Below are 22,839 nucleotides of genomic sequence, written 5' to 3' on the forward strand. Positions count from 1 at the left end.
TTCCCTTAAAAGAGAGGTCAATACCAGAGAGTGTAGATTTAAAGTAATTGGTAGAAGTATTAGAGGGGAATTGAGTTTTTTGCACTGAGGTTTTTTTAAAAATTCGTTCTGGGATGTGGGCGTAGCTGGCAAGGCCAGCATTTATTGTCCATCCCTAATTGCCCTTGAGAAGATGGTGGTGAGCTGCCGCCTTGAACCGTTGAAGTCCTTGTGGTGAAGGTACTCCCACAGTGCTGCTAGGGAGAGGTGGTAGGGATCTGGAACTGCCTGAAAGAGTGGTAGAGGCAGAAACCCTCAACGCATTTAAAAAGTACTTACATATGCACTTCAAGTGCTGTAACCTACAAGGCTACAGCCATAGAGCTGGAAAGTGGGATTAGGCTGGATAGCTCTTTTTCGGTCGGCAGACAAAATGGACCAAATGGCTCTCCTGTGCTGTATATTTCGATGATTTTGTGATTTATACAGCACCTTTCATGACTGCAGGACTGCCCAAAGAGCTTTATAGCCAATGAAGTGTAGTCACTATTCTAATGCAGGAAACGCACCTGACAATTTATGCACAGCAATGTGATTATGACTACATAATCGTGTTTATCGTGCATAATAAACTGCATAATAAAATAGGAAGGCAGAGGGCAAATTAGAATGGAAAAATACAATCAGGTACAGCGTATTACACTTGAAACGTTAATAAAGATGTATTAATGCAATTGACGAGATTTTAAAAACTATATACATATTAGCTTTGAACAAACAACGTGAAATAATTTTAATGGCCATTTATAGGCACAAAAACTGGCACGGCATTTTTAAATACTGTACACTTAGCCAACAGGATTTAATGAAATGAATATGAATATAAAGTGCTCAATTACAATTTTTTAAAACAAATTTTGCATTCTAATTATTATAGTTGCAATTCTAATGCATTTCAAAATTCTGTCTAATCTAAAATAGAAGGAAAAGCAATCCCTTTTTGATTTACAGATTTTTTTTCCAGTTTACCATCTTAACATGTAATTTTATTTAAGCCAAAGGGAGTGTCAATATTAACCTGCATTCTCTCCTGCAAATAAATACCATGCTACAAACAGTAGTTAAAAAAACATACAAAAGTTCTCATGCTGTGTAAGTGTTTTTTTTAAACCCATTAAAAGAAAAGCAGCAAAATGTATATCCACAGAACTAAAAGTAAAATCTCTAGTGGTTTTAGTTTTTATGTTTAACAGTAAGAAACAGGAAAACATTGTGAAGGATGCTGTTGTGTGCTGCCTGGTCAAACTGAAGCAATTTGAACCTTTTACCAAAAAAAAAAGCTTTTCCAAAGATGTTCAATTGATCGAAGAATTTTCTTGTCGCGTTAGTGTTTAGGAATCTTTTGTATGAGAAATTTTCTTCCACAGCAATGTCTTTAGGTTGTTTAATATCAAGGAGTGTTCCATCTCCATTTGACTTGCTGCTCCTCGGAGAGCTGTACAAGAGTAAAGCTGCTTCTCCAGTTCTTCTCTCACATCAGAAGGAGCACCATCTAAAAGATAGTCTTTCAGCAATGTGCAGACTTTAGTCAGATTTGGCTGATCCAATTCCGTGGTGCACTGCTTTTTGCTTTGATGGCATGTTGTCCTGCAGTCTGTGCCATAGACACAATCCACATCAGTCTCGCAGTGGCGGCCTCCAATTAATTGTTTAAAACTAACTTCAGGTACAACTTTTCTCATATCTATCATTTTTAAATCGTGTTTAGCATTGTAGCCAACATTATTTGCACTCATGTCACACATAAGGAAGTTACCAAATGTTCCATGAAAAACATCCTCAACAAATTCTAAGAGTCCTATTGAGATCTTAGCTTTTCTGGGCCAGGAGGGAGTAAACCACTGATCCATACTACGCCTCAGACCAGAAGGAATGAAGAACTCCAAAACCCAAGGAATAGTGAGTCCATACAGGTAACTGTAGTGGACTTTTTCTGTTACATAAAGATCTCCGCAGAATCCAAGTAGTTTTGGTGTATGCTCCTTGTCCTGGAGAATCACCGTAATCAGAAACTCATTAAGTTGTAGCAATGCCCATGTAGATTTTGCTTCTGCAAGGGAGACATGACCATCTTTATTTCCATCTGCTACGGTGACAACCAATTTGAGTAGCTCCTGAAGGTTTGTCTGATCACCAAGCTTTGCCTGAGGAAAAGACAATATTTAATCTGTTCTCGAATTAAGATTTGCGCTAATTTTGAACATGTATACAAAAGCTTACCTTTAAGAGATTGTAAACCATTTCTCGAAATTCCTCCATGGAAGTCCCTTTTGTTGGTTTGTCAAATAGCACCATCTCCTTCCTCGGCTCCATGTTAGAATCCAAATCAAAGTGGAAAAGGTCTTCAAGTCTGCATTTTAAGACTACCTGTGATTCATCCCATACTCCTCTGTACACCTTGAAGGCAATAAAACACCATTTATGAAACAATGAAAAAAATTGTTTAAAAAATAATAAATTAAAGTTTCTGAAATATTTTGGTTCAATGAAGATTTTAACAATATCGAAAAAATATTTATAACTTATTTTTCGTCCAAAATTATAGGTCGTATTGAACTGACTGGAAAACATTGATTATATCATACAAGTTTTTGATTTACATTCTTTGAAAATATTCCAAACCAATTTCAAATGGTAAATTATACATCATACTACTTGTCAATTTTCACTACTTGAAAAAAAATTCATAAAACTCCTGTTCCCTTCTCAGACAAAGATGATAAATAGGGAACCTGTTCTTGACCTCTGTTGTCAATCACAAATGTACAGGAACAGTGCAGAAGATGAACTTGATCTCATCATCTTTGCTTGGCAACTTAACATAATCACTATGACCATCATCATGTCTTCAAACTTGCAATACGTAAAGAAATTGTCACTTATCTAGATTGTTTGCCACGTTTTCAACCTATCGAATTTTTATCATGGGATAAGATTAGCATCCAGGAATACTGACCAGAATTGACAAACAACAGCCTACTGTATGAACTTTAGCCCTTACCATATATTTAAACAATCTTCCAGAAAAATCAAACAATGGTTTCAACAAAAGAAAAACCTACCAAATCAACTTGAAGCAAGACATATTGGTGGGCTGCGAGCTAACAAAAAAATAGGGGTAGGAGGAACCTTATACGTACCTAGATCTCATTCACTACATGTACAGGGGCTCCTCGGAGCCAAGTGGGTTTAAAAAGCAGAAGTCAGAAAATAAAAGTCAGTAAACAAACCCAAAAAGCTGAGGAAACAAAAAGGGGTGGGCAAGAAGTTTTGAACCGATAAGGAGAAAAAGATCCCCAGCAGTAAGCATGGCAAGAATAAACAGAAAAATGCTGGAGATCTGAATTAGAAACCGAAAAGGACACAGGTTGGTTAATATGTTTAAGGTGGGGCGGGGGAAATTGGCCACAGGTTTACACCTACAATTCTCTACACAGTGGTAGTCCCCATTCTCAACTACTTACCCACAGGCAGGGATGAATATACAAGTACTGGAGGTCATTCTTGAGTAGCTCCCAGAATCCACTGTAGTGGCATGAGTGGTATGATAGGTTTTCAGTCCATTCTCTTGGACAAGATAGTAGCCCAAAAAGGGGAAAGAGAACATTTTTTAAAAATTAAGTTCCTGAAAAATCTCTTTCTTCTACGTAGCCCTCTTATGTTTGATCTGTATTCTCTTCGATCTGCAGACTTACGAGAGTTTCAAACTCCCAAGTTCCAAATCACGCTTCATTTCAGACAGACGTATTGAGCTAGCAGCATCATGCAAAGGACTGAACAGACCGCCAGATGGTGCTGTGGCATACATCTAACCCTGGAATCCAAAGCAACAGCTAATGTGTGGGGAATAGTTTATGTCACAGGCACAGTCAACAAACTGCCCCTTGGTTATCAAGACATTTTTAATCTGTGAATTGGCCAACTGATGCTCCTTGAGCAAATGTAAAACTCGCATCATTAAAAATTGATCATATCTGATCTGTTTTTGAAACCAGGAATAACTTAGTTGAGTCAGAATGTGACACAATTTTAGGCAAGAATTCAGATGTGGATCAGAGCACTACATTTAAAAAAAAACAAAAAAGGTCCACAGTGTGGGCTCTCAGCTCGAGAACTACCACGAGAGACACACTTACACGCCCAATAAGGAATTCAAGAGAACCCTCTTTACCCATAGAGTACTTTAAACGTGGAACTTACTGCCACAAGGAATAGTTCAGGCGAATAGCATAAATGCATTTAAGGGGCAGCTAGATAAATACATGAGGGAGAAGATAATAGAAGGATATGCTGCTAGGATTAGATGAAGTAGGGTGGGAGCATAGTTGGGCCGAATGGCCTGTTTCTATACTGTACATTCTATGTAATTCATAATAAATGCCTTTCAAAAAGACCATCAGTCAGGGCTCAGGAGAGCTTGAAAAACCAGAGACTGCCAGAGTGCATCTGAGAGTACTGGATAGCATAACTAGAACCTCTACTTTGTGGTGATCCCAAAACTCAAAGTGAACTGCGCCGATCCAATGAAGAGCTAAGTCATATCAACCCAAGAAGGTGCCAAATCAATCCCTGGTCTGTGCTGAATTAGCTGATCGCAACCAGTGTAGTGATAGGGACACTATAGTTGGTCTCAGTTCCTGGCCAAAGACCGTCCTAAGTGGAGGAAGTGCATCCGGGAGGGCGCTGAGTTCGAGTCTTGTCGCCGAGAGCATGCAGAAATCAAGCGCAGGCAGCGGAAAGAGCGTGCGGCAAACCAGTCCCACCCACCCCTTCCCTCAACGACTATCTGGCCCACCTGTGACAGGGACTGTGGTTCTCATATTGAACTGTACAGCCACCTAAGAACTCATGTTAAGAGTGCAAGCAAGTCTTCCTCGATTCCGAGGGACTGCCAATGATGATGATCGTTGGTCTCAGTACCCGTGTTAAGGAGGAGCAAAGCTAGCCAGGATTCCCACTCAATTGCTTTCTACAACTCCGGCTGCAAATGCACATGTGCATAGGATCGGGCACGACTGTAATGCCATCCGTGAGCAAATAGCCCACCCATACTTCGGTCAAGGTTTGTGCATGATTAATGGCCAGTTGCCCACCACCCTTGGACAGTACCACAGTAAATACCTTCAAGTTTTAAGAAAGAAATAATTCCTTTCTCCCTCATGTACTTGTACTTATATAGTGCCTTTCACGACCTCAGGCTATCCCAAAGCGCTTTACAGCCAATTAAGTACTATTTGAAGTGTAATCACTGTTGTAATGTAGGAAACGCAGCAGCTAATCTGCACACAGCAAGCTCCCACAAACAGCAATGTGATAATGACAAGATAATCTGTTTTTTTTAAAGTGATGTTGATTGAGGGATAAATATTGGCCAGGACCCTGGGGATAACTCCCCTGATCTTCGAAATAGCACCATGGGATCATTTACATCCACCTGAGAGAGCAGCTGGGGCCTCGGTTTAATGTCACATTCGAAAGACGGCACCTCTGGCAGTGCACCACTTCCCCAGTACTGTATTGGAGTGTCAGCCTGGAACTTGAACCCACTTAAACCCACAACCTCCCGAGTCAGAGATGTCTGTGCTACCAACTGAGCCACGGCTGTTCTCGAGATTAGAGTTTCTAAGTTTCTTGTACAAAATAAAATTCCTTAACGTGGCTCACGGAGAAACATATTACTCTCATGTTCTTATTAAATAACAATGCTTTAGTATAGGGCAGAAGAACAACAAAATGTGGATTATAATGGTAGGTAAGGATTACATGTTTAGATAATAATTATTCAAAGATATGATCTGCTTGAATAGCTTGCAAGCAAAGTCCAACACATCTTCTATTGATGTAGTATGAGTAGTAAGAGAAAATAATGTTGAAAATCTTTTCACATTTGAAAATAGACACAAGAATGGAAAAGAACAGATTTACTGGCAGATTAACAAGATGTGAATGGATGTCATCAAAATGAAAAAGTGCATAACTTGTGGTTGTAAAGTTGATGTTTGTACTATGCTGTGCTATTTCTTTAACCCGATAGTTAATTATTAGCCGTTGAAAGCTCAAATTCGACAGGCGTAATTATGCATGACCATGTGATTTGAAAAGTTGTGGAAAAAGCACTTGGAATTTTTTGTTGCTTTAATATAATTTTATTGCACATGTTAAACTGCAGGCAACAATGTATATAACAGTCCATAAAATATCAAACAATTTTATGCAGGACAGTTCTTCAAAGCCAGAGAAATAGAAACCGCCTCCTTCCACAAAGTACTGAAAGGAGATAAGGGAATGGAGTTCTTACAATGTGTGCAGGACTCCTTTCTAATCCAGTACATAAGAAGCCCGACATGGGAGGATTCGCTACTGGATCTAGTAATGGGGAATAAACCAGAGCAGACAAGAGAAGTAAAAGTAGGGAAACATCGAGGCAACAGTGACCACAATATAATATGTTTTAAGATAAAGCCAATTTTGAGGGGCTCAGAATAGAAATTGGGAAAATAAAATGGACATGAATGTTGGCAAAGACATAAGGGAAAAATTGAGGCTAAGGAAAGAGGCATACACTAAGTACATGGACAGCAGGGGAGAGCATGACAAGGGAGAATACAAAGAGATTAGGAGAGAAGTTCAAAAAAAATAGGAAGGCACTATGAAATTAAATGATCAAAGAACATATAACAAAATAGTAAAATATTCTACAGGCACAGAAATAAAAAAGGAAAGTCAGGATGGAAATGCAGATGATGTAATTTATCAAGATTTCCAAATGGTCTTCAATAGACTAATGAATAAGGTCAGAGCATTTGGAGTCAGGGGACAAGTAGCAGAATGGATAGCTAGCTGTCTTCCAAGACAGAAAGCAGGGAATAGCTATTTATAGTAGCAAAAGGTATTAAGTGTGGTCCCCACAAGGATCAGTGCTGGGACCAATGTTGTTCACAATTTATATTAACGATTTAGACTTTGGAATCACAATTTCTAAATTTCCGGATGACACCAAATTGGCAGGGGGTTGGGGATAGAGATAAAATACTGAGGAGGACTGCAACAAATTACAAGACAACATTAATAAACTTGCAGAATTGGCAAATGAATTTAAACACTGATAAATGTGAGATAGTACAGTTTGGTAAAAAAAATATGGAGATCACATATTACTTGGAAAATAAGCATTTAAATGGGGTAGAGGAGCAAAGGGATCTCGGATTACAAATACACAAATTGCTAAAGGTAGCAACAAATTGCTAATAAGGCCATAAAAAGGCAAACCAAGCACTTGGGTTTATTTCTTGAAAAGTAGAGAAATTATGCTAAACTTGTATTGAACCTTGGTTAGATCACACCTGGAGTACTGTGTACAGTTCTGGTCGCTATATTATAAAAAGGATATAGAGGCACTGGAGAGGGTGCAAAAAAGATTTACAAGGATGGTACCAGAAATGCGAGATTATACCTAACAGGAAAGGATGAACAGGCTGGGTAATGTATGTTGTAAAGAAATGTAACTGTACCCTCACCCGTTCTATGTACTGTGTAGTGCCACATGTAATGTAATTTGATGACTGTATTACAATGTATCCTGGATTGTACTGAATTGTAACCTGAAATGTAAAGCAAGCAAATGTATTGAACGGAACTGCCATCAGCATCCAAATGTATTGTATGGAATTGCCGACCGCATCCAAACATACTGAACTGCCTTCCAATGTATCGTGCAAATTTTTATATGAATAAAGTATATTTTTGAAATTTAAAAAATGAACAGGCTGGATATCTTTTCTCTTGCAAAGAGAAGGCTAAGGGGTGACCTAATAAAGGTCTTTAAAATTATGAAAGATTTCGATAGAGTAGACACGCAGAGTGTTTCCATTTGTGTGGAAGATCAAAACTAGAGACCATCAATATAAGATAGTCACCAAGAAAGTCACCAAGAAATCCAATAGGGAATTCAGAAGAAACTTTTTTTCCCCCCAGAGAGTGGTAAGAATGTAGAACTCACTATCACAAAGAGTGATTGAGGCAAATAGTATAGATGCATTTAAAGGGAGGCTTAGACATGCATATGAGGGAGAAGGGATTAGAGGGTTATGCTGATAGATTTAGATGAGGAAAGACGGGAGGAGGCTCGTGTGGTGCATAAACACCAGCATGGACTGTGTTTCTGTGCTGTATATTTTATATAATTCTATGTAACATGGTAATCAGCAATGCAGCCCATTGTATAATAAAACACTTTACCACTCCAAGAAATATTATAGGTAGTTGCAATATATTACTTTAAAACATTAGAACTGCATGCTGCGTGTAGGCTTTAATGATTCAGAAGACAAATTCCTAGAAATGTTCTTACCTGGTTATTAGGTTTATTAGACAGACACTTGCCAAAATAAAGAGTATCTTTATCACACAGGCTGCCACAGGCTGATCCATCAATAATTCCCTTCTTATATTTATCGCACTAGAAGAGAAATAGCACAAGATTGTATGGTCCTTTCAGAAACATTATCAGTTACATGAAGAGTATTCTGAACTTAAAAAATTTTCAAAATATTTAAAATTGAATGCAATTGAAGGGATACTCCGGGTTTGATAAATATACAAATGTATACTTATGATGAAATCAGATGCATTTCTCAAAGAAAAAAATTATGAAAATATCTGCATATTTATGTCTACACAATGAGAGTGAAGTATTATATATTTTTTTATTCATTCATGGGACGTGGGGGGGTCGCTGGCAATCCCTAATTGCCCTTGAATTGCCCTTGAGCCATCTTCATGAACCGATGCTGTCCGTGTAGTGAGGTAGTTCCAGGATTTTGACCCAGCGACGATGAAGGAACGACGATACAGGTTGAACCTCTCCGGAACCCTCGGGACCTGGCCTGTTCTGGATAAGAGATTTTTCTTGACGAGGGATGGTCACGTTAAATTGGATGGTACAGGTACTGAGCAAGGAGATAGCGGTGCTGGCTGACTTGGGGTTGGGAGTGCAGCAGAAATATCATGGGGGGGGGGGGGGGGGGTGGCAGCGGTGGATCAATGGGGTCAGGCCAACAATTGTGGGAGTCGGCAGTGACGAAGGACTTCAATTTGTCCATGTCGGAGTTCTGCGCATGCGCCACCCGGTGGCCGGGAATGGTGCCGGACGAGGGGTGGTTCTGGATAAGGGAGGTTCAACCTGTAAAATTCAAAGTCAGGATAGTGTGCGACTTGGAGGGGAACTTGGAGGTGATGGTGTTCCCATGCACCTGATGTTCTTGTCCTTCGACGTGGTAGAGGTCACAAGTTTGGGAGGTGCTGTTGAAGAAGCCTTGGCGAGTTGCTGCAGAGCATCTTATAGATGGTACACACTGCATCCATGGTGCGCCGGTAATGGAGGGGGTGAATATTTAACATGGTGGATGGGGTGCCAATCAAGCTGGCTGCTTTGTCTTGGATGGTGTTGAGCTTCTCGAGTGCTGTTGGAGCTGCACTCATCAAGACAATTGGAGAGCATTCCATCACACTCACGACTTGTGCCATGTAGATGGTAGAAAGTCTTTGGGGAGTTAGGTGAGACACTCGCCGCAGAATACCCAGCTTCTGACCTGCTCTTGTAGCCACGGACCAGTTAAGTTTCTGCTCAATGGTGACTGCCGCTCCAGGATGTTGGGGGTTTTGGCGATGGTAATGCCATTGAATATGAAGTGGTGGTTAGACTTTCTCTTGTTGGAAATAGTTATTGCCATGCAAGAAACATTGGCAACAGCCGTTACTTGTGATACCGTTCAATTCGCAGTAGGATTTTAAAAATGTATATTCTTGACAGAAAGCAATACAAATGGTCTGGATGCCGAATATCCAAATGAGTATTATATCGTATAGAAAGTATGTATGTACTTTTAGATCTCGTACAGATACTACCTTTCATCTTACAGATTTTGAGAATTCTGCATGCTTGTTTGGTGCTGTGCCATCCACAATCTGGGTCACTTTGTGCAGACTAATTAATTATTACACTGCTGCAATCACAGTTTAAAGTGTCATGCAGACAACGAGCCTGAATTGTCACTGGTTTTAAAAAAGAAAATGATCTTCCCGCAAATATCTGGTGCAATAGCGGAAAGCCATATTCCAGTAACATCACATAATGATCCTACAGATTTTTACAATTGCAAGGGTTTGTATTCAATAATTTGTAGGCAGTATGTTGGATGGTTAAGATGAGTTCATGATGCAAGTTTGCTGGCAAATTATCCGTTGCACACTATAAATTCATTTGGAACATTGTTTAATCAAGAGTGCTGTGTGGACGAATAGCATCGAGGTGCCAATTAACTTCCATGGAAATGCTGCATACCCACAGCATATGCGGCTTCTAAAACCAATTGCTGACAATCATAGAAAATAGGTGCAGGAGTAGGCCATTTGGCCCTTCGAGCCTGCACTACCATTCAATATGATCATGGCTAATCGTGCACTTCAGTACCCCATTCCTGCTTTCTCTCCATACTCCTTGATCCCTTTAGCCGTAAGGGCCACATCTAACTCCCTTTTGAATATATCTAACGAACTGGCCTCAACAACTTTCTGTGGTAGAGAATTCCACTTGCTCACAACTCTGAATGAAGAAGTTTCGCCTCATCTCGGTCCTAAATGGACCTCTTATCCTTATACTGTGACCCCTGGTTCTGGATTTCCCCAACATCGGGAACATTCTTCCTGCATCTAACCTGTCCAATCCCGTCAGAATTTTATATGTTTCTAGGAGATCCCCTCTCATTCTTCCAAATTCCAGTGAATTTAAGCCTAGTCGATCTAGTCTTTCTTCATATGTCAGTCCTGTCATCCTGGGAATCAGTCTGGTGAACCTTCGCTGCACTTCCTCAATAGCAAGAATGTCCTTCCTCAGATTAGGAGACCAAAACTGTACACAATATTCAAGGTGTGGCCTCACCAAGGCCCTGTATAACTGTAGTAAGAACTCCCTGCTCCTATACTCAAATTGTCTCTTTAGGAAGGCCAACATGCCATTTGCCTTCTTCACCGCCTGTTGCACCTGTATGCCAACTTTCAAATGACTGATGTACCATGACACCCAGGTCTCATTGCACCTCCCCTTTTACTAATCTGTCACCATTCAGATAATAATTTGCCTTCCTGTTTTTACCACCAAAGTGGATAACGTCACATTTATCTACATTATACTGCATCTGCCATGCATTTGCCTACTCACCTAACCTGTCCAAGTCACCCTGCAGCCTCTTGGCATCCTCCTCACAGCTCACACTGCCACCCAGCTTAGTGTCATCTGCAAACTTGGAGACATTACATTCAATTCCTTCGTCTAAATCATTAATGTATATTGTAAATAGCTGGGGTCCCAGCACTGAACCTTGCGATACCCCACTAGTCACTGCCTGCTATTCTGAAAAGGACCCGTTTATTCCTACTCTTTGCTTCCTGTCTGCCAACCAGTTCTCTATCCACGTCAGTACATTAGCCCCAGTACCATGCGCTTTAATTTTGAACACTATTCTATTGTGTGGGACCTTGTCAAAAGCCTTTTGAAAGTCTAAATATACCACAACTACTGACTTACGCTGCAGCTGCAATTGAGGTGGAGTGCGCAAATGGCAATTGAGCAAGCTTTTGGGAAATGGAAGCCCATTGGAGATATCTTCTGCAGTACAAGGATGCATCCATCACCTTTTTTTATTGCCCACAACTGTTGCATTTTATGATTCAATGAAGTAACAATCTCGAACCATGGGTCACAGTCTCAGAATAAAAGGTCAACCATTTAGGACTGAAATGAGAAATTTCTTCTCAGAGAGTTGTGAATCTTTGGAATTCTGTACCCCAGAGGGTTGTGGATCAGAACGAGATTGATATATTTTTGGATATTAAGGGAATCAAGGGATTTGGGGTTAGTGCAGGCAAGTGGAGTTGAGGTAGAAGATCAGCCATGATCTCATTGAATGGTGGAGCAGGCTCCAGGGGTCAAATGGCCTACTCCTGCTCCTATTTCTTATGTAACAAAGCTGCCGAGCAAATGGCCTGTGTGGATATGCATGGTTTATTGCAAGACATGAACAATACTGTGGCCTGGCACCCTAACAGTTCTGAAGGATACCAGTGATGTGCAATCTGTATAAATCCACTTGCATCTCATTATCTCAAAAGACTCAAATTTGTCAGACACAATTTGCCTTTTACAAGTCCACACTGGCAGTATTTAATTAACTCTTATCTTTTTGGACATTTATTTTATCCCGTGTTATGGTCTCTAAAAGCTTGCCTGACTATCAGTGTTTGGCTGGTCTATAAGTTATCTCCTTCTCCCTTTTTGAAGAGGGATGTTACATTGGAAACCCGCCAGTACTCTGGCACAACTGTCATGTTCAATATGCAGTTACAGTATTCAGGTCAATGATCCATGTCATATGCTAGCTTTGTGTTAATTGTTAATAGTTCACAAATTCTGCTTACAGCAACTATGACCCTCCAAGGGAAAACCGTTCATAATTTCACCATTAGAATAGCAGATTCCGGTTGCTATTATATTTGCAAATACAGTTCCTTGTTTATTTTTCATCTTCCTTTTCTTACCGGAAATGCAACACTCGGCTGAACCTACTTCCTCTTCACAATTCTATTCTAACTCCCTGAGCATAATCAATTATTTTACATGGCATGTCTGCTAGGCCAGAAACTGTACTCATTCTCGATCCGTGATGTGCAAGATATGTCTGGCTCCTCTTTGAACAGTGCTGCACAGTCCCTTCACACACATTCTCTAATCTGCAGAAGAACAACAGAAAGTGAAAACATTACAACTGCCACTAAAATGTTTTATTGAAACAGCAAAAAAAAAACAGCAAAATTCAAACAGTTGTAAACATGTAGAATAGCGACACACTACAGTACAACATTCAGTGCACATTTGGGAGCAAAGGTGGTAGAGGTTCTGATGCGTAGATTTAAAATACTGATACATATCCCGAGGTGCATGCTCCTTGTTTGGGTCACCAATGGTGTTAATAATAAGAGTTACTCATCCTTCCTCATATCATATGCTAGAGATCTGATGGCTCACGCTTCAATAACTGCATGGTTAGCGGCTGACCAGCATTTCCTCGTGTCCGAGTGTACCATTCCTTGTTACCGAGTGTACCATTCCTTGTTCCCGAGTGTACCATTAAGTCCCGATTGCAGGAGGTTTCCTACAATTTCTCACATTTTACGCTTGACTGGTGAACTGGGGGGAGGTCATCGACTCCTTCTTGCTCTTCATCCTTGCTGTAAGTTACGTTAGATTGTAGCTCCTCCCGTGTAATACATGGGAAAAGTAAGAATACTTGCATAAATGTAGTCCCCTTTGGCCACAAAAGATGGTAGTGGGTGTAGGATGAATGAACATATGGTACTAAAAGTATGTAGCTGTTTGTTGTGAATATGGTGCCTTAATATGAATCTGGAACTTAGAGAGCATGGTGATTTATGGTGCTCTTTGAGTGGTTTCCATCTCCTGGGATGGCCCTGTGCCCGATTCAGTGTTATCATCTTCGCATCCTTCACTCTCAATAGACTGAGCAATTATGGCTGACGGTCCTTCTTATAAGGAATTGTATGCTTTTGCAATTATAGAGACATGGACAACTGCAGGACATGTTTTAGCAAATAAACCAACAACCATGCAATTCTTAGCTCTTCGTCCTTCCTGTAGTCTACATTCAATAGAAGTGCCCCCTGTGCAATACCTGGTTGATTCTGGCCTGCTATGGCATCAGCACTGCCTGTAACATCTTTGATGCAGCTAGATATGCAAAAGGAATGTTACATTTTGCTGGCAAATTCTAAGTATGCCATTGTGCACAGCAAATGCATGCTGATTTATGCCCCAAATCCAAATATCAAGCAGGCTGTGGGCTTCCTTATTGCTCCAGATGGTCCCCAGGTTACAGTGGTATCATGATGATTAACCTTTGGATAGAAATAGAACACAGGCATAAATATACAAAAAATAATAAATATATTTGTGTTAGAAATTAAATTCAGGGACATTACTTTTGTCAACATTTTATAACCTAATTGACATACATAAATGCAAGCAAGAACAAATGCATGCCGTAAGATGTTTAGCAAATTGCAAAGTGGCAGAAACATGGAAATTATTGCAAACTTTCCCATCTATTATAGTTTTTCCAACAATTCAACATAATTCAGAAATGTAACATGCAATGCAATAGAAAAAAAAAATAAAGCAAACTTATCTGAATTGCTGGCAAATACGTCCAAATTTGGAGGATAACCAGACTGTTGTGAAGCAGCGAGAGAGAAAAATCTGGATTTGTGGGAAAAGCTTAAATGAAATGGTGCAATGCTTGCCGAAGAGGATACTGGAACTGGAAACAGGAACTATTCAAAATTACATTTACATAGCAGAAAAGGATTTACAAGTCGGGTTTCTCTCGGAGCTCCCAAAATGCTAGGGACTCAAAGGTTACTCATACAAATTACTTCATAGTGATAATGAGTTAAGGTCTGTATTGTTCTGCTTTGGATCGATGTAAACAAGCTTCTGATCATCGTTTTATATTTCACTGAAGTTGCACTCTCGCTGAAGGGTTTTGATGTGGATTTGTTGGAGGTGAAGCAGAAACCTGGCGCCGGTTACTATTTGGAAGAAGGAAAGCTTCAGGTTGACACATGAATCTACCACAACATTGTCAAGCCTGCTGGTCTGAAATATGATCATATAACACAGCAATGCATTTAAACTGCAGCAGAGACTTCAGGAACAACCGAAATACACAATTCATAGTTTCTTCAGCGAAATGGACATTGTGCTCCATTTCTGAGCTGCTGTGCAGCCTTCAATGATGGTGTTGTATGTAGACCGTCTTTATGCAGCCACAGTGGGAAGACTTTAGATTCAGGGAATGACACGATGCAGCCATGTTCAGCAGTAGAGAAGTCGCCTCGATAATTGGAGTGATTCCAAGTGAATCACCGCATCCTGCTTGAGATGGTAAACATCATCGTTATCCAATTTTCACGTGACTTTTGTTGTTCAAAGTATCGTATCATCTGTTTATATTCCAACATGGGAATGCGTGGGGCCCACATATTTACAAGGACTGAGGCATCTCCAATAAGGACCTGTATTAGATCCACTCATATGAGCACTGTGACGAACGAACAAACATGAACAAGTAACTAGAACAGACAGGGGCCATGGAGCTGTTAACGCTGGAAGACTGGAGACACATTATAAAGGCGTAAAGTTATACATAAATCTGCCTCAACCGGTTTTGTATTTTAGTGATGAAAGGCAGAGAAGGGACCTCCCTTCTGCACAATAACATCGTTCCTTTCAAAAAGGTATTTCCTTCCAATCTTTACATTTCATAATCAAGATATTATATTATAATGCAAATACTCTTACCATGAGCAAACTTAAATTTAGCATTTGAAATAATATCCAGGATGATAAAACCAGAGTAAAGCACAAAATATTAAGTTACCTTTTAGATTTAATAAATTTGATTCATTTGAACACAATAGCAGATACCATATCAGTAACTAGAACACAAATATTAATACTTACAATGATTTTCTTGCAGTCATGGGCCCGGCACAATTCTGTATGAGTGGAATACTGGACATACACCACCCAACTCCCAACAAACACTGCAAGCCATGAAAAGAAGAGGTACTTGACTCGTACACATGGTAAGCGGGCCTGTGAGCACAAAAATTGAATTTTTTTCCCCCAATTATTAACTTCAAAATACATTATGTACCCAAACTATTTCAAAACATAGAAACATAGAAATTTACAGCGCAGAAGGCGGCCATTTCGGCCCATCGTGTCCACGTCAGCCGACAAAGAGCCACACTTCCCTTGGTCAGCAGCCCTGAAGGTTACATATAAACAATGGACAATGGCGGAAAGGTAAAGAGCATCCGGCCTAACCAGTCCACCCCACACGGCTGCGATACCCCATGTATCGCAACATTTTATACTCCACCCCAACCAGGGAGGCAAAAAACAGATAAAAACCCAGGCCAATTGGGGGGAAAAAAATCTGGGAAAATTCCTCTCCAACCCATCCAGATGATTAAAACTAGTCCAGGAGATTACTCTAGCCATATTAGATTCCCTTCAGAACTTACCATCGTTTCTGCGCCAGCCAACAAGAGGTTATCCAGTCTAATCCCACTTAACAGCTCTAGGTCCGGCATTTCAAGTGCCCATCCAAGCACCTTTTAAATGTGGTGAGGGTTTCTGCCTCTATCACCCTTCCAGGCAGTGAGTTCCAGACCCCCACAACCCTCTGCATGAAGAAGCTTCCCCTCAAATCCCCTCTGAACCTTCCACCAACCACTTTAAAACTATACCCTTGTAATTGACCCCTCCACCAAGGGAAATAGGCCCTTGCTATCCACTATATCCAGGCCCCTTAACATTTTATACTCCTCTCAGTCTCCTCTGTTTCAAAGAGAACAAACCCAGCCGATCCAATCTGTCCTCATAGCTAAGATTCTCCATTCCAGGCAGCATCCCGTAAATCTCCTCTGCACCCTCTCCAGTGCAATCATGTCCTTCCTATAATACGGCAACATATACATTTTAAAAAATACAAGCCATCTTGGAGTTTTATGAATCCAATGGTTTAATCCCCCTGTGTACTTGATGGATTTGATAGAGGTGTTTAAAATTCTGAAGGGATGGACCAGAGTAAATAGAAATAAATTGTTTCCAGTGGTTGAGTATTTTAAATGAGGGGACATAGATATTTGCCTTTGCCGCCGAGGTTGGGAGCTCCCGCCCAGTTTGACGGTATATGTCGCTCGTTTGCCGCCAGCCCAACTTTTAAATTATTTTTCATCAATCTCCCGCCCGGTCTCTTGACGGCCATTACCAAGTTCGGCCCCGGTATTGTTGTTCTTTGCTGCCTTCTCAGTAATATGTACATACAGAGGAAAATCAGCATTGATCGTTTGAAGAGCAGATGCAAACCATGTTGTGGGTGAATAAAGTCCAGCCACCTGCAAGTCAAGATGCCCTGTCTGACATTTTACACAAAATGTCTGAAAACTAAATCATTCACATATACCTTACGTGCCAAACACAAAAAGAACACTCTGTGCGAACTTGTTAAATCTTTAACAAGCATAGGTCCTTCCAGCAAGTTGAAAATGGATGTCCATCATACAGCTGATGAGAAAACTGAGACTTGGTACAAGAGCTACTACAAGGAATTATCTGGAGACTACGTACGAGAAAACTTGTTCATATATCCAAGGCCTGATGCCTACCTATGACTGGGCTGCAGAGAGGTAAGCAAATTATGCTAAAGCCATGCACCTGCACACATAAGATTTAATATATGTTCATGCTGTGGTCATGAGAATGGTGGTAGTACACACATATTTCTTATGGTGAGATGTGCTGCTTACCATGCTGTTAGTGAGGAGATCCTGCTGTTTGCCCACCGAGGATTCAAACACATGCCTGTATTTTGATTAATGACCAAGTACTAACTGTTCTTCTTGAGAAAGGGGATGGGGGATGGAAAGAGGAGAAAATAAATGAGGAGGCGGCAGGAAGTAAGCAAGACCTTTTTCAAGTCAAAGTATTCCTGAGATGGTACATCTCAAGCAATAGCCAATTGGAACTCAGTCAAGCCTCTATGACAAGAGTCAGTGTCCCAATACCTGAAGACAACAGATCCATGGTAGTCTTGGAAACTGCTGCTGAACGACAATCCAACCGAGCTTATTAATGGAATCTGGATGGGTGCTATGTCGCTGAAACCACAATTCTTCCCACTGAGCTCCAGATAATGTTGCAAGTCAATGACCTCTTGGCTGAACACGTGCTGGGAAGCTTACTTATGCTTAGTGCTGGTACGTTAACCATTTTTAGCTGCTTAAATGCCAGAAAAAAGTTTAATGCTAGAATTAGAAGAAAAATCTGAGATGCAATTCTAAGTTTAAAATGTTGGGGGTAGGGGGGCGTGTGATGGAGAGGCACAGCTTGAATGAGCTATGTTACAAATTGAAAGGACTTAAGTGAGTGCCCGGAATTCTTGATGTAGCTAGTATTAGGATGGTGTGGAAATTGTTTTTTTTTTTAAAAAAAGAACCTGGAGACTGAATGGTTTACAAGTTCTAACGCAGCTTTTTACTGTGAAGAAATCAATTGCTTCTCATTCGAGCAGCATAAATCACTTGGAAATAAGGTATTTTAAATGACACACAGTCAAAGCATAGAACTTAATTTAAATTGTTTATGGTCCACTAACAGTCTCCTGACAATTCACTGCACCCTATTAAATAAATGTCAGAAACTCATTTGTATAGGCAAATGCTGTAATAGGTTTTTGAAAAATTGCAGTCTTTACTTTCCTGTACAATAATATAAAGGGTTCAAATATTCTCTTTCCTCTCTAGTGCTAACACTGAGCTAGAGTACAGAAGAACCGTGAGGTACGTAGGAATAGCAGTTTATGGGTTTACTTACTAGCATGTAATTTTTCCAATAAAATGTTGATATTTCATTGCTGTTTGCAGGACCTTGCTGTGCGCAAACTATTTCCCTAGATTACAACAGCGACTGTACTTCGAAAGTACTTCATTGGCTGTGAAGCGCTTTATAACGTCCCAAGGTCGTGAAAAGTGCTGTATACATACAAGTTCTTTTTTCACACTAGTGACAGGCAGAGGATTAAAATACACTCACCACATTTCTAGGTGCAGAAAGGGACATTGCAATTCACCTCAACATTTTTATTTTTGGAGTCTGATCAACTGAGTGTCTGACATGCATGGCAAACCATTATACTGAAGAATCTACTCTTGGGTAGACTAACTTATTCTGTACCTCTTGGAATAGTGCAAATCTAGTCCTAAACATCGGTTCCAGATATAAACAAAAACAATCAGTTAGGAAAATTGCTCAAAAGACCATTTAGTACACTTATGCCTTGGTTTCAAATAAGAGCAAGTTGGAAATAAAATAATTTGTTGACTGAGGGGCCATCCTTAATTTAGTAATGTGTTTCGGGAAGCTTTTCAACAGTGGATGGCATCACAGTTGAGCCAGAACTTGTCCTCCACCGATTTCGCCGCACACATTTACTGTCCTCCTCTGATGTCCCCGCACATATTTACTGTCCAGCGATGGTCAATAGCGGGGGGGTGGGGGGGAATGTAATAGAGAGTGAGAATCTTGGGCAATATTTCTCCTCCCCAGTCCAGGGTACTAAAATCAGTTATCGCATCTCACGAAATTTAACAAAATATATAAATAAGCAACAAAATAGATGAATTAATACCGCAGATAGAAAGTAATAGGTTTGATCTAATAGCCATTACAGAGATATGGTTGCAAAGTGACCAAGGTTGGGAACTAAATATTCCAGGATACTTAACTTTTAGAAAAGATAGGCAAAATGGAAACATAGAAACATAGAAAATAAGTGCAGGAGTAGGCCATTCGGCCCTTCAAGCCTGCACCACCATTCAATAAGATCATGGCTGATCATTCACCTCTATACCCATTTGCTGCTTTCTCTCCATACCCCTTGATCCCTTTAGCCGTAAGGACCATATCTAACTCCTCTTGAATATATCCAACGAACTGGCATCAACAACTCTCTGCGGCAGGGAATTCCACAGGTTAACAACTCTGAGTGAAGAAGTTTCTCCTCATCTCATTCCTAAATGGCTTACCCCTTATCCTAAGACTATGTCCCCTGGTCCTGGACTTCCCCAACATCGGGACATTCTTCCCGCATCTAACCTGTCCAGTCCCATCAGAATGTTATATGTTTCTATGAGATCCCCTCTCATCCTTCTAAACTCCAATGAATACAGGCCCAGTTGATCCAGTCTCTCCTCATATGTCAGTCCTGCCATCCTGGGAATCAGTCTGGTGAACCTTCGCTGCACTCCCTCAATAGCAAGAACGTCCTTCCTCAGATTAGGAGATCAAAACTGAACACAATATTCCAGGTGAGGCCGCCCTAAGGCCCTGTACAATTGCAGTAAGACCTCCCTGCTCCTATACTCAAATCCCCTAGCTAAGAAGGCCGCCATTGACCATTTGCCTTCTTTACCGTCTGCTGTACCTGCATGCCAACTTTCAATGATTGATGAACCATGACACGCAGGTCTCATTGCACCTCCCCTTTTCAAAATCTGCCGCCATTCAGATAATATTCTGCCCCCGTGTTTTTGCCACCAAAGTGGATAACCTCACATTTATCCACATTATACTGCATCTACCATGCATTTGCCCACTACCTAACCTGTCCAAGTCACCCTGCAGCCTCTTAGCGTCTTCCTCACAGCTCACACCACCACCCAGCTTAGTGTCATCTGCAAACTTGGAGATATTACACTCAATTCCTTCATCTAAATCATTAATGTATATTGTAAATAGCTGGGGTCCCAGCACTGAGCCCTGCGGCATCCCACTAGTCACTGCCTGCCATTCTGAAAAGGACCCGTTTATCCCGACTCTCTGCTTCCTGTCTGCCAACCAGGGTACTGAGGGAATGATCAGCCATGATCTTATTGAATGGTGGTGCAGGCTTGAAGGGCCGAATGGCCTACTCTTGCACCTAGTTTCTACGGGCCCAAGTTTCCACATGATTCGCGCCTGATTTTTAGGAGCAACTGGTGGAGAACGGACTATTTTAGAAATCGCAATTCTCCACATTTTTTTTTCTGCAGTTCTAGTCAGGTAGAACAGTTCTAGTTTAGAACAGAATTTTTTCTTCAAAAGGGGGCGTGTCCGGCCACTGACGCCTGATTTGAAAGTTTCCACAGTGAAAACGTACTCCAAACTAAAGTAGAATGGAGCCAGTGAAGATTTTTGAAGAACTGAAAAAACCTGTTCTACACATTAAAAAATCAGGCACAGGTTACAAATTAGGCGTCCAGAACGAGGTGGGGGGGGAAGGGAACTCATTAAATTCGACAATAAATCCTTATTTATACTTCTACAAATATTATACAAATAAATCCAATCTGAATAAACATTTATAAGCCAAGAAAACATTAAATAAACCATCTTCCTACCTGTGTGAAAATGCTTCAGCCAGGGAGAATTCTGCAGCTGTTCGTGTCGCTGAGCGGGAGAGAGAGAGAGAGAGAGGTAGAGAGAGAGAGGGAGGGAGAGAGGGAGGGAGAGAGGGAGGGGGAGAGAGAGAGAGAGAGGGAGGGAGAGAGGGAGGGGGAGAGAGAGAGAGAGAGAGAGAGAGAGAGAGAGAGAGAGAGAGAGAGAGAGAGAGAGAGAGAGAGAGGGAGGGAGAGAGAGGAGGGAGGGAGAGAGAGGAGGGAGGGAGAGAGCGGGGGGGGGCGGATGTCGGGTCAGGTCGGGCGGGGAGCAGGAGCTGGCCGTGGGAGGAGCCTTATTCACGCAGCCCCAGTGAGGCCATTGGGCCAGGGCAAGGGGCTGCGTGCTTCGGGCCCCTCCCACACAGTTCGGCGACTGGAGCTACTGCACTTGCGTGCCCACTGTAGCGCGCACGTGCAGAGGTCCTGGCACTGTTTTCAGCGCCGGGACCTGGCTCCACCCCCCCACAGCTCGTGTTGGCTGCGCCGAGGGCCAGAGGACCTGTAAGTAGGTGGAGAATAGCGAGGATTTTTTTAGGCGCCGTTTTAGGCGCGAAAAATGGGCGCCCAGCTCAGAGGGGCGCCCGTTTTTTTTCCTTGTGGAAACTTGGGCCCTATGTTTCTCTATCCATGTCAGTACATTACCCCCAATACCATGTGGAGGAGAGTTAGCCCTGATAATAAAGGATGAGATAAAGACAGTAGAGAGAAACATAAGAACATAAGAAATAGGAGCAGGAATAATCCATTTGGCCCCTCGAGCCTGCTCCGCCATTTAATAAGATCATGGACTCAGCTCCACTTTCCTGCCCGCTCCCCATAACCCCTTTTATTCCCTTGTCGCTCAAAAATCTGTCTATCTCCACCTTAAATATATTCAATGACCCAGCCTCCACAGCTCTCTGGCGCACAGAATTCCATAGATTTACAACCCTCCGAGAGAAGAAATTCCACCTCATCTCAGTTTTAAATGGGCGGCCCCTTATTCTGAGACTATGTCCCCTAGTTTTAGTTTGCAGAGTGGAAATATCCTCTTTGCATCCACCTTGTCGAGCCCCCTCATTATCTTATATGTTTCGATAAGGTCACATCTCATTCCTCTGAACTCCAATGAGTATAGGCCCAACCTACTCAACCTATCTTCAGAAGTCAACCCAGTCATCTCCGGAGAGGCGGGAGCTTGGAGCAGCGAGAGTCCGGGGATTTCAGGAGGCCTATAAAGGCCAGCGGGAGTTAGAGCAGTCAGTCGGAGAGGTGGGAGCTTGGAGCAGCGCGAGTCCAGGGATTTCAGGAAGCCTATAAAGGCCAGCGGGAGTTAGAGCAGTCAGTCGGAGAGGCGGGAGCTCGGAGCAGCGCGAGTCCGGGAATTTCGGGAGGCCTACAAAGGCCCAGCCGGTGCAGCTGTAGCAGGGAGGCAAAAATGAAGTACAAAGAAATCGAAAAGTTACGTCACAGCCAAGGGGGTAAGTGATTCGCAAGTAGTTTTTCTTTTTCTTTATCAGTAAGTAATCTTTTAGCCTTGTTGCCAAGTTAAGTTAATCTAAGGGTTAATTCATGGCAGGAGTGCTCAGACACGTGTTATGCTCCTTCTGTACTATGTGGGATGTCAGGGACGCTTCCGGTGTCCCTGACGACTATGTGTGCGTGAAGTGCATCCGCCTGCAGCTCCTGACGGACCGCATT

At 41.6% G+C, this 22,839-nt stretch overlaps 1 protein-coding gene across 1 annotated transcript in view; it reads right to left on the reverse strand.

Annotated features, from left to right (window-relative positions):
- Window positions 1-742: 742 nt before the first annotated feature.
- The window catches only part of LOC139268448 (divergent protein kinase domain 1A-like), a 78,827-nt gene continuing 56,730 nt past the window's right edge, over window positions 743-22,839 (reverse strand). Inside the window, exons 2-5 of the mRNA XM_070886605.1 lie at window positions 15,635-15,769; window positions 8,390-8,497; window positions 2,260-2,436; window positions 743-2,183 (exon numbers count right to left, since the gene is read on the reverse strand). Coding sequence (XP_070742706.1) covers window positions 1,371-2,183; window positions 2,260-2,436; window positions 8,390-8,497; window positions 15,635-15,769 — 1,233 coding nt within the window. The 3' untranslated portion in view covers window positions 743-1,370. The remainder of the gene's footprint in view (window positions 2,184-2,259; window positions 2,437-8,389; window positions 8,498-15,634; window positions 15,770-22,839) is intronic.

This window comes from Pristiophorus japonicus, chromosome 8, assembly GCF_044704955.1.
Source record: "Pristiophorus japonicus isolate sPriJap1 chromosome 8, sPriJap1.hap1, whole genome shotgun sequence".
In the NCBI taxonomy this organism is placed as follows: domain Eukaryota; kingdom Metazoa; phylum Chordata; class Chondrichthyes; family Pristiophoridae; genus Pristiophorus; species Pristiophorus japonicus.